Here is a 13,094-nt window from a genome sequence, read left to right as displayed (position 1 = left end):
TTTTCATGCAAATAGACTTGTTTATAAGCATTTTAAATTGTATTTTTTTTTAAATCTACTGATAGGTTCAGAATGTTGTTATCTGTTGAGAAGAGCCCGCAAGAAACTCAACAGTTACTCTTTTAAATCTGTATTAATATTATGTGTATTTAAGCAATAAAATGTTCCATGTCTAAAATTACATAGTCCTTAAAAGCTCATACATGGTCGACTAACAGCATTCCCATTGGTCATTCAAGTAATCGTTTAGTGTGTTTGGCTTTGCTCAATGTTTGTTAATAACAGTTTTTAAAACTTGTTAAAATGTAGATCCAAAATATTATTCGGTACCTTATTATAACGTTTAATGCCTATTCCCATATTCCACTCTCCAAGTCCATGGCCACCAAGCAGACAAATAACTTTTGTATAGTCTCTCTCTGATTAAAGTATGAAGTTACTTCTATGTCAGAAACATTACGCACACTTCTGCAGTAAGGTAAAAATGCAAAGCATTTGCCCCATGTCCATAATGTAATTAAAATGTTAACCTAAGCTGGCCTTGTGGGACTAATTAATTAGTTCCGAAATTTTCCGACCTTTAAAAAGCGTAATTACATGTTTGTATACCCTTGTACAAACTTTTCCAAAGGGCAACCTACCATTTTAAAGTCACTCTGCAATAGCGGAAGGTTGTGTTTTGGTTTTTCGCGGTAAAAACGGCCCTTCTGAGTATCTGTAGGTATGTCCAATTCAGGCGTTTCACCCGGAGATTAATTTGCGTTGATGAGAGAATTGTGTTGAATAAATTGTGAAATTTTGTACGTGATATTCGTTACTCAATCGTAAATATGCTCACGATTTTAATTCTTTATGGGGTAATCAGAGGCAATTGTCGACTATTACGTTTTGCAGAACGTAATAATCATTTGTGTATGTGTTATGTAATAGTCGACATGACCACATGCCATCGAGAATATTAGAATCCAACGTGACAGGTTTTTTTTTTCGACAATTCGAAAATTGAAATCGACACGAAAAGTTTTTGTATACGTTAAATTAAAATTTGTATATAGGTGTTTTTATAATTGTAATAAGTTATTGATGAGGTAGTTAATTTCAAACTTTCGCGTTGTTGAGAGAGTCACCAGAGGGAGACTTTGTACAAAAGTCGTTTGCTTGGGCACTTCTGTCTCATTCGTGTTTCTACCATGAAGCAGTCGTGTTTGCATAGCTGTGTTTCGGTTTGAAGGATGGGATATGGCAGTGAATTTACAGGGTACAGAGGAATAACACCTGAGTCCTCAGGAATGGCAACGCATGGGTATCAGGGGCGAAACAGTATATTCTGTTATGTCCATGGTACTGCTTATGTCTATAGGCGACAGTTATCACTAACCTTCAGGTGGACCGTCAGCTTGTTTGCCATTCTGAGTTTCTATCGGGACAAATAGAACCTACATACCTTATTTTTATTGCCATTAAATTCCTATAGTGTATTTAAAATATTGATGATGTGTTTTAAAGTTAGATTATCGACTTATCCTAAAGTTAAATTGTGAAAGTGAAAAAATATTAATAAAATACTATAGTCTAATTAACATTGTATTAAATGAAAACATAAAAATGTGTAATTATTTACATACTTTTTCAGTGTAATGTGATTTTAATAAAAATTTTTTGAGTAGTTTCAATCGTAATGTAACCCTATATTCTGTTAATAACTGCCTACAACCTGTATGTATTAACAGTTGTACGGGCCAGGATCGCTGACCCAAACCTCCCAGTAACACCCTCAACCATAAGGATTTATTCCCCCATATTTCGTATCATCAATACCATTTATTTCCCTCGCGTTTCCCTTGTCGGCTCAATCGGGCGGTAAATCCATTCTCCTGAAATACTTTCTCGCAGCATTGCCAGATTGTTTATTTTTCCGTAATATTAGGTAAAAAAATTATCTTGGAGAAATGGAAAAGTTGAAAATTTTTGATAAATAAATGTGCGTAGAGAATTTTGGGTAATTTATTGAATAGTTTTGGCGTTCTTTATAAGTCGTATAATAAAAATAATATTAGTAAACTTAAGAAACTACAGTAATGTTTTTACGAAAATAAATCTCATTTCATTTCAGTATTGAAAGTAGGAAAGATGACCTCAAGACGTCAGTTCTCCATCACTGGCAGTTCGTCGGCGAAACATAGTGAATAAAAACAACTATTTGTAATTTATTCATTTGTTTAAAGGTGAAGAAAATCTTAACAATTTGGAGAAAAAACATGTGAAATTTGGGGAGAAATAAAATAAAAATCTGGCAACTCTATTGTCTCAACGCGGGTCATTCAAACGTCCTTATTTTGATATATTTGGCTTTTCATAAAAATATGCTACTGCTCCGATGCCTAAATGTAAACGAATAATGTAAATGTATCGTCTATTGTATTGGAATTCTACTGTAAATGCATTTAGGAAATCGAAAAAGGATTAAATAACCATTACATTAAAGCAAATATATCATTAGCTTTGTTATTTAAAAAATTAACGACCCTAATGGTGTAGCGGTTTAAGAGACTACGTCTACAAATTTAATATAACATATATATTACGGATGATAATGGAATGGTACCTCAACCTGCGTTGTGGGTGTATGCTGACGGGGCATCAGTGAGGGATGATAGGCGAGGATGGAAATAGGTCAGTTGGCCTGTCGTGACGATAGCTTTTTGAATTAACTATGATGTTTTCCGAGGGGAACCACGTGGAGGTCGACTGATTGATTGACAGATTGAGTAAAGTCCCCATTACTCACAATCTCTTTATCCGATCCAACTAGTTTATATTGTCAAAAGCTTAAATAGACATTTTTTTTATTGGATAAAAATGGAATGGTAACCCTGCCTGCGCTAACGGGATACGCTGGCGGGGCACCAGTGAATGGTGATCGATGAGGATGAAAACAAGCCAGTTAGCCCATCATGGTGAATTCATCTGGATTTAATCATGATAGTATCCAGGGAGAACTGCGAAGAGGTCGACCTGGTTGGGTATATTGCTAGCAATGGGATTCTTAGTCTTCATTACTAACAATCTCTTTCCCCCCTATAAAATGGACATATTGTAATTTAAGATTTTTTACAATACATTAAATTAATAGACAAAATTACAAAGGGACAATCACTTCATAGTAAATCATAAACATTTATGAAAATATTCAGTATTAGCAAAAATATCGTGTAATGTATGTATGTACAAAAAAGAAATACAAGCTAAAAGTGGCTGAAAGTTACATCAAACATAAATTTAACTAGGATTATTTTTAATAAACGTAATAAACTAATGAACATTCCGTACATATTGCCACTTAATATTTTCATACTGACGGAAAATCTAAATCGTGTGGTGTTACGTAGTTTGGAAAAAAATATATATTAATATTTGAATTTAAATTTACTCAAACCAATAGCGTTTTAATAAAAATACGCTGTATATTTTTCATATCCTCTGTAATAGGGTCACGAAAGTATACTTCTGCATCTGTGCCAAATATGTATTTAATTTATAACTATAATATTTCCGGGAGGAAACGGCTGTGCATTACCTACAGACATACATAATGTATATGGCTCTAACTATTTTACGTACGTATATACACTGCAATACATGGTGTATTCTGTTTGAAAATATTTTTTGTTAAACCTGTATGTGGGAATTTTAAAATATAACGGGTTGTATAATTTAACCTTTCGACTGCTTGTTTCAACAGAAATGTTAAATTAATTTTCAACTTCAAAAAAGGAGGTTTTCATCTCAGTTGTATTTTATGTGATAACTCTATCAGTTATAAAATGATTTGGATTTGAAAGAACTGTATACTCCTGTCATTAATAAAAAAAAGTGCATATTGTGGAAGAAGCGAAAGAGGTTTGTTTGAATCGAAGCATTTGGCGTTCCATTGTTTCTGCCTATCCTAATGGGAGACAGGCGTGACAGATATGTATGTATGTATGCATGCATATTATAGTAATAAACTGTCAAACACATGTTTGTAGGGAGTATTTGAATATAGTATTTGTAAGTAGTGTATATAGTACTACATACACGATTTTCCAAATTTTAAATTAAAAATATGCATTGCCTACTTCAACATGAATAAGGACAGAAGGCAAAATTGGAATGTTTTCCGTTTATGAATACTTTTCATATTTCACTAAACTTCAAAGGAATCCATTAGTTTCATTGAATGTAATATGTAAAATAAAACTTCAATATGGCTGAATATTAATTTATTAATTCGTGTAAATCCATATAATCCACCAGTAAATAGAAAGAACGTTGTAGTTGTAGTTAGGGTTGTCAATCCAACTCACATTAAGCATTGATCTCATTCATATTCGAGGAACTGTGTAGTGCAGTGGTTCAGTTTCCGGTTCGATTATCGTACGGGCACGGAATATGTAATAGGTGCGGATAAATTTGGAAATGTATTTTTTCTATTTTCACTCGGGTCTAGGTCGGGTCGTGCTGATGTTAATTTTTCTCGTTAGTTTCTCATTATTTGACTCTCATTGTTTGGCACTTATATTATTCTTGTGTATTTGTATTTTTTGGTTGTCTTAAAATTCGATAGCTTATGATAGTGATATTGTTGTTAAAAGTTTCACTGGTTGCAGTTGTGACTACTATTAAGTTTTATTTGTTAATATCTCATTAGTCATTAGAAATACAGTGAAGATCGCAAGAATTTTGACTTTTGCAGTCCTGGGTTTAGTCCTTTGATCGTAATGCTGAATCCCATTTTTAGCGATTAATATTAAAGTTAATAGTTTTATTCTGTATTTTGCATTGAGAAGTAAAAAAATTTGGTTTCGTATTACTGTTTTTAAATTTAGAATTCACTTCTTTTGTTTATTTCTAGATTCCAAATTTAAATATATATATAAATGAAACTTAAATATATATAGTGCGTTTTTTATAGAGACGACAGCCCTACTGAAAATGCGTGTTACCTACACCTTGTTTTATAGGCCAATAAAGGTAATAGAGGCAGTAGTTTCTCACGCGAAAAATCCCTGTGCGAACACCATAACTGTAACCAAGTGAGGTTAATGCTATTCATCGCGGCCCCTAAGCGCGGGTAAAGCTCGCCATTGACGGTAGGCTCACACGATAAGTCGCGGCGCGGCGGCCGACGCTTGAACCTAATGATATTTGGAGATCGCGAGGCGGGAAACGTTGATAGATTGGCAGTTTGAGATCATGAGTCCATATAAAACCTACGCTTGAAAGTTTGCAATGTAGCATGTGTTGGACGTATATATATTTGGCTTGCATTAGTTAGTTTTATATAGTAATATTTTATGTATGTATATATTTATTTAATATATTATGTGTATGTTTATATTATATGAATTTATCAAGTATTGCTTTATTTTTCCTCTATTCAAAAATTACAAGTGTAAATAAAGTATAAATAAATAAATAAATATATTAACAGTCGAGAAGCAGCATTTAATTAATTGTGATGGTCAACAGAAATGTTTATTTGTTGACTAACTTTTTGCTCGTTATTTAATACGTGTTGTTTCAGAAATAGGAAAACCAATGAGCACTTCTAGATGGCGTATTAATATAAAACATACGCCAGATTTAAAGTTGGACCCTTAGAAACATAATTGTGAAGTTCGCACCAATTTAGTGCAGTAGTTTTTACGTGATGCCAGAACAAACATACATACACATATTCTATTGGTCTTATTAAAATCCCTCAGTTTTTTTTTTCAATATCTTACGTTAAGACATCTACTTACAATTTTATTATATTAGTAAGATAAGATATGATGTAAGGTAACCCTTGAATGAAGCTAGGATGAAATCAGATCAGTTGGGCCATCGTGAAGAATTTACCTGGAATTAACCGCGATAGTGTCCAGGAGACCGAGTGAAGGAATGACCTTAATATTGATAGCAATCGGACAGCAAGTTCACTTTATAATGTCTTAGAGAGAGATGCATTGATCTGTGTCTCTGTTTAAGAGCATTTTTGGCTGTAATGGTTACAAGTATTGACGTATTAAAAGTTACTTTCCAGATGGAGCGTGGTCTCTTAAAAAGTACATATAATATGTATTTTCAAAAATGTTTTTGCGCAGCATTGCTTGCATCTTAAGGTCGTCTGGTGTCCACCAGATGATTCAGGGGTGGGCACGATCCACTCTGCTCTCCCTTTGGATACGCAAATGATTACAGGGAGCTTGATTTAACCTTGTCATGTATATAAATAAAGTCCCTTTAAATTACCATATTAAGCGAATACAAGAAATAGTTCATTCCGGTCAATTTTAATGATAAAATAATATTGTCCGTTATGTTAGGCTGTTCATTGTTCATTTCGGGGAATGGTCTTCGTGTTATTGGAGCAAAATTCATTATGAGCCAATCAAATATGATACGGGAAACATTTAACGTTTACACGCATGTAGGTGTACCGGAACAAGAGCCTTTTTCGTTTGAAAGTTTTCGTAACTTCAGTCGTCACAAAATTAATATGGGACTAATATAAGAGTATTAGGGGAAAGGGATTGTTAGCATTGGAGTTTGACAGCCCCATTGCTAGCAATATGCCCTATTAGGTCAACCTCCACGTATTTCCCCCTGGAAACCATCGTGAACAATTCTCGTTGAATTCGTCACGATGAGCTAACTGACCTACTTCATACTCACCTATCATTTTTCACTGGTGCCCCGCCGGTGTATACCGATAGCGCAGGTGGGGTTACTAGTTCATTAACACCTATAAAAAAATATGGAAGTATTTCCGTAAAGTATCGATTGCAATAAAATCATTAAAATAGCTTTAGAATTTGCGAAGTTATAAAGTAGCGTAATATTTTCTTCTCCTTTTTTAAGTCGTTTAAAAATAGTGTCGTTCCTAAACATTTTTTCCTACAAAAAAACTTTTTCATTTTAGAAAAAAATTAAAGCGGTTCACAATTAGTGAAGAAAGTTGATTTGTCAATCTCTTCCTTTTATTAAGTCGTTAGAAAAATCCCAAGTTTGTATATTAAAAATGTTTTTGACTATTTTAAAATACTTGAATAATCAATTCCAAATAATATCTAAAGCAACCGAGAGAGAGAGTAGAGTAGAGAAAGAGTTTGTGCTCCAGTATTGTGACTTATAAATTATAAGCTCGTGAATTCGAACCTGTCTGGCACAGAAACCTTGTGCGTTAATTTAAACTCTTCGGTGATAAAAATACCGATAACAAATCGAAATTAATAAAAATGATGATGATAAGTAAAATGATTAATTGACTCTTCCCCCATCTACTCACTTCTATCTGTGCCTCTTTAACCGAAGGTTGTCTGTAAGAAATTGTCCTAGCGATGAGATCGCCTTTTGTACTTTTATGTGTATATTTTAATCTGTATTTTGTGTTACTGTATATTACTTGAATTGTTCAATTGTTATTGTATTATCTTTATATTTCTGGTGCAATAAAGAGTTAAATAATTTAAATAAATAAGCTCGCTTCCTGTGCTATTAACTTTTTCTATTTAGAAAAAGTTTGGATTTAATGTCTCTGTCATCAAGGATTATAGTCATAGACTGATTTTTTAATTTGTATAATTTTTTCCTTATTTCAGATCGGTTCATTGAAGCATTACTACTTGCTGTCACATCATGAAATCAAGAAGCGATCAACTGAGCCAAGTCACGAACATCATAGAAAATTAAATGACGAGCCTCAGGTAAGTTTAAACAATTTAAAAGGTTACTGACTTGTAATTAATTTCAATATTATACACCAACTTGTTTTGCAAGGCCAGGATGTTTTGATCGACTTTTTGATCATATGGTCACGTGGTCTCGGCGTAGAATAGGCCACCTCTTCCTTTCCCGTGTGTGTCGTAAGAGGCGACTAAGAGTCATTTACCATCAGGTGAGCCGCATGCTCGTTTGCCCCTTGTGTTGTAAAAAAAAATAAGAGAGGGCGAGGGTTGAGTATCAGCGTCCCTTTAGAAACATCTCTAGAGCCTAACTGCGGTTATCAATATGCCTGCTAAGCGTGGAATTTACTAGCAAAACCCCCCAAGGGGAAGCCTTATGTTCAGCAATGGACAGATAAGGGTGAACATGACATGATGATATACCAGAGGGAGACTTTGGACAAAAGTCGATTGCTTGGGTACCTCTGTCCCATTCGTGTTTCAATCGTGAAGCAGTTGTGTTTGCATGACTGTGTTTCGGTTTGAAGGGTGGGATATGGCGTGAATTTACTGGGTACAGAGGAACAATACCTGAGTCCTCAGGAATGGCAACGCATGGGGGTATCATGGGCGAAACAGTATACTCTGTTATGTCCATGGTACTGCTCATGTCTATAGGCGACAGTTACCACTTTCCATCAGGTGGACCGTCAGCTTGTTTGCCATTCTAAGTTGTATAAAAAAAAACATCATATGCAGTTTATATTCCTTCACAATCGCAAATACTAGCCGCTTTATTCATGAAAATTAAAACTATCTACAAACTTATTTTTACTATTAAAGTGTTTTCTCCTTGTCTTTCAAATTAAGAAATGTCTGCAGAAGAAAAAGACAAAATAGTTCAATAGCTAAAATTGTTTATAAGAGATTCACGTGTTAATGGATAAGGGGATACTATACCTATATTAATTTTCATTACAATTGGCTTAGCCGTTAAGGCCGGAAAAGGTAACTAAAATACTCCTTTTTGCATCTGCAATATTGGTAAAGACTATTGTAACCCCCGGTGTTGTCTGCGTGAATTGTGTCTAGCATATCCTAAGTGTTACATGTTGATTTTGGGGATGCCTGACTAGTTTCGGGCTCTATAGAAGCCTTTACTTATAAGCGCGGTTCAAGAGTATATCGCGAGTAGCACTCGTGTTATGTAAGTAAAGCCGACATACATAATTACAACATAGTATGACTCACGAAAGTTATACACGCAATTTCTTCGTCATGTTAAAGTTATGAATGCTCTTAATCTACTTGTTTTCATTAACAGTAATATATTATGTCTATAAAACCAGTGTTATAGATATGTTCATCTTATTATGCAGTCTTAACTATCAAAGATGCCATTTTGCCAAATATATTTGCTATCATAAGGGAAATTGTTATTTTATTCGTATCTGTCTATCGCATACATGAAGTGTGAATTTTATTACAATGTAAGAAAGTAGTTTTATGAATATGCTTCATCTATTTGCTTCTCACCTCCGCATCGAAAAAATTGTCGGGCGCGAAAGAGACAACAGAAAAGTCACGTTCTAATATTCCTTTTTCTCACAATTCGAGATTTATGTAGTTCGAACAGTCCTGCTATAAATAACCCAGTTTGGGCCCGTCCACATTTTTACGTTTGCTGTCATACGGAGTACGCAACGTCACACAACGCCAACTTCTGCCATTCGCAGAAATCTCATCTGCAAATCCCGATTGATTTCTTTTGGACCTTTTACTGAGCTCTGGGGTTGGGTGCTTCGGTTACTATAAACATATATGTTGCAGGAAAACGGGGACACTAGATATTTCGTGAAATGCCTAAGGATACTTCCATTATGGTACACTCTTAGTATCCCTATGTCGATGAGGTCAACATTTCAATCTATTATATCTTTTTTGTAAATATAATGCCTAATAGTCTTAAAAGTAATGTATGTTAGATATCATGTAAATAACATTTAAAAATCGTGCTTATTATAATCGGAGACACAACCGTATCTAAAGTGTATTTAATTAATATCGATGTAATTGATCTTGCTATATTTTTGCTAAATAAATGCTTTCATTAATTCATCGACGTATTCAGTAATTCGTCATATCATTCAACTAAACACAGAAAGTTTCAAGTTATTAAATAAAACTAAAATAATCTTATAGGAATGAGGTTTTAATAACATATTTGGTTTCTAAAATTTTCAAAATAAGTAAGATATATAATTTCCCATTTTATTAGTTTAGTGAAATTACTGTATTACTAAATGTATTGTATTTTGTCATATATACAGAATGTTTTAGCAAGAATACGTATTAGATTAGATTACAATATTCGACATTACTTGTAATTTCAATATATTTCTTAGATATGTTTATAAAAGTCCTAATACTCCAATTTTCCTGCGACATAAAGCAAATTAAATGTAATGTAATTCATTATATTATTGTTTCCTGTAGTTGGAAAATGTTTGTTGTCGATCGAATTATTTGGTTATATTTTTATGTTTTTCTGGGATATGTCTTATTTAAAAATCTTAATTTCTATATTTCAATATACGCGTCATGGTCTTGATTGTAAGCATAGTATGATATGTCTTTCATCATCATCATCAGCCTTTATCTGTCTGGTTTTTGTCAGTAGTTGCCACGCTTGGCAGGCGGATTGACAACCGCAGTTAGGCTTTGAAGATGTTTTAAGAGGGACGCTGCTGCCCATCTCTCGCCTTCCCTAAGTCGCCTCTTACGACACCCACGAGAAAGGAACTCAAAAACTACTTAACTAATTAAAAACGAGTAACCTAGGATACCTATATATTATTGTAGAAAATTCTGTCTACAGTGCAAAGCCAGGCTGGATTGCTAGTTAAAGTATGTAAAGACTCTTGTATGGTTACCTTTAGTCAATAAAGCATCCTTTACCAGATGGAGTACAAAAGTCGTCTGCATGGGTACGTCTATCCCATTCGTGATTTTGCCATATAGCAGTTGTGTTTACATGGCTGTGTTTTTACCACTTTTAATTAGATGGGCTGTCAGTTTGTTTGCTATTCTAAGTATCAAAAAAAAAATATTAATTAAGTTTAAATTAAAAATTGTATTTTATTGTATACTACAAAAGTCACTAAGTTGATTATCCCAGTACGCGTCGTACTATCAATCATGTACGTGTAGTACCCACAAATGTAGGACTAGTTTGTGACACAGAGATACCGCGGCCTGTCAAGTGTCATAAATCGACGTCACGACTCACATTTACAATTTGAATATTTTATATAAACTCACGCGTACTGTAAATAAACAGTGCTCTAGAAAAAATTGTTTCCGAGTGGTGCACGCAGAGGAAGGGTGCCGCCCTCTCTCGGGTGTGAGGATAAGATAAAGGTAGGCAGTTGTCCACTGAAGCGTGCATGTAGACATAGACATGTTTCTTACGCCTCTATTTATATCACTTGACCTTTATAGGTTAGTTTATGGATTCGGACGTCATGGATATTGATTTATATATTATAAATAAATATATTTATATAAAATTTAAATATTATAAATAAATTATATATAAATAAGACGGGTCGATAATCAGGTTATGTAGTATTATTATTATTATGTAGTTATTATATATGTTATTGTTAATGAGTATGTTTAGAACTGATTTTAGAGGTACTAATAAATCATATGTCGAAATATTCCGGCATAGAATGTGCTACCCCTTCCTTTATAATATGGTCGAGGAATTCAGTATCTAAGAGTACCACTTTCTGGATAATTCCCGGAAGTGAACTGCCCTGGAATCCCAATCGTCTGAGGTGTTATTCCCGACTGATTGAGATAAGACCGTTTACAACGAAATGACATGATGAAATGTCATGTCACCTTCCACAAAAATGTTTAAATGTTGTTATTAACAACAATTAATGATTTATTTCAAACTAAAATATTATATTGTATCATTTAAAATGTATAGTGTAACTCTATTAGCTACGATTTGATGAAAATCAGGGTTTAGTCTGAGCTTCAACCATATATGAGCTCGCGCTGGGATCTAAGAGATTAAATAAGGTTTTTTTTTTTTTGATGGGTGAATATATAATAAACCATTCATTCATTTAAAATGTATAGTGTCGAACTGAAAACTATTAGCTACGATTTGATGAATTCATCAGGAATTAACCATGATAGTTTCAAACCATATATTGGGTATATTGCGCAATGGGATTCTCAGTCTCCAGATTAAATAAGGTTAAGGTCATAGATTATGGATCTACGCCTACAGTACATATATATAATATACATAAGTACTCTCTCTCTTCGTCCTCTTCATTACTGAAGGTCGTGTCCTTGAAAGGTGTCTGTTGCCTCTCTTATGATGTTATTCCAACATACATAAATAAATTAATAAATTAATAAGTGTGTTTTAATAAAAATGGTAGTAAATTTCAAGAATTCTTGTAACGAGTATATATTTTAAGTCTCTTCTCAATTAAAGTGATGATAAGCATCTTTACGATTAACGATGTTCTTTACCACACACGATGTCCTTCATAATATAAATTTCTGTTTCAACTCGATCTTACAATATACATTCCTCTTTTTGAGTAATAAGTACACAAGTTTGGCAAAGATTTTCTGTTGAGACCCTTTTTTTATGCAACTTAGAATGGCAAATAAGCTGACGGCCCACCTGATGGAAAGTGGTAGCCGTTGCCTATAGACATGAGCAGTACCATGGACGTAACAGATTATACTGTTTGGCCCATAATACCCCCTATGCGTTGTAATTCCTGGGGACTCAGGTGTTATTCCTCTGTACCCTGTAAATTCACTGCCAAATCCCACTCTTCAAATCGAAACACAGCCATGCAAACACAACTGCTTCACGCTAGAAACACGAATGGGATAGAGGTTCCCAAGTAAATGACTTTTGTACAAAGTCTTCCTCTGATAAACACTTAAGGAGAGAAACACGAGTGGTACAAATGTACCCAAGCAGTCCACTTCTTCTATTATACAAGCCAATGCGTATCTGTTAAAGTTCTGGCCACTTTATCGCGCCTACTTCTTACTTTTTTAGATGAATAACATCGTCAGCTACATTACATTTTAATTACATTACTAAAGCATCTATCTTATCTCAACTTCAGTTTTAATTAAAAAGACAACGACTTGTAATAGGTTTAATATTCAATAAGGATATATCCCGTGTTTTCGTTTAATTTCGTACCACCAATTAATCCTTAGGCTAAAATTCACCTACGTAGAAATCACACTCGAAGTACTTGCTACCAACCAAAGAGATAATGAACTTATTCTGGATCGGTATTCTATTTATTTAAATTAAAACGAGCGGTGAGCAATAACAAGCGAATCCGA

At 33.9% G+C, this 13,094-nt stretch overlaps 1 protein-coding gene across 4 annotated transcripts in view; it reads left to right on the top strand.

The window, feature by feature from the left end:
• The window catches only part of LOC113510874 (furin-like protease 2), a 296,007-nt gene that overhangs the window by 256,021 nt on the left and 26,892 nt on the right, over window positions 1-13,094 (top strand). For all 4 annotated transcript variants that reach the window (XM_052896294.1, XM_052896298.1, XM_052896297.1 and 1 more), the window contains one exon: window positions 7,626-7,730. In XM_052896294.1, coding sequence (XP_052752254.1) covers window positions 7,626-7,730 — 105 coding nt within the window. The remainder of the gene's footprint in view (window positions 1-7,625; window positions 7,731-13,094) is intronic.

This window comes from Galleria mellonella, unplaced genomic scaffold, assembly GCF_026898425.1.
Source record: "Galleria mellonella isolate WM207_F2 unplaced genomic scaffold, CSIRO_AGI_GalMel_v1 utg32, whole genome shotgun sequence".
Classification (NCBI taxonomy): Eukaryota; Metazoa; Arthropoda; class Insecta; order Lepidoptera; family Pyralidae; genus Galleria; species Galleria mellonella.
Note: the sequence above shows the minus strand (reverse complement) of the source record. Positions and strands in the feature narration are given on the sequence as shown.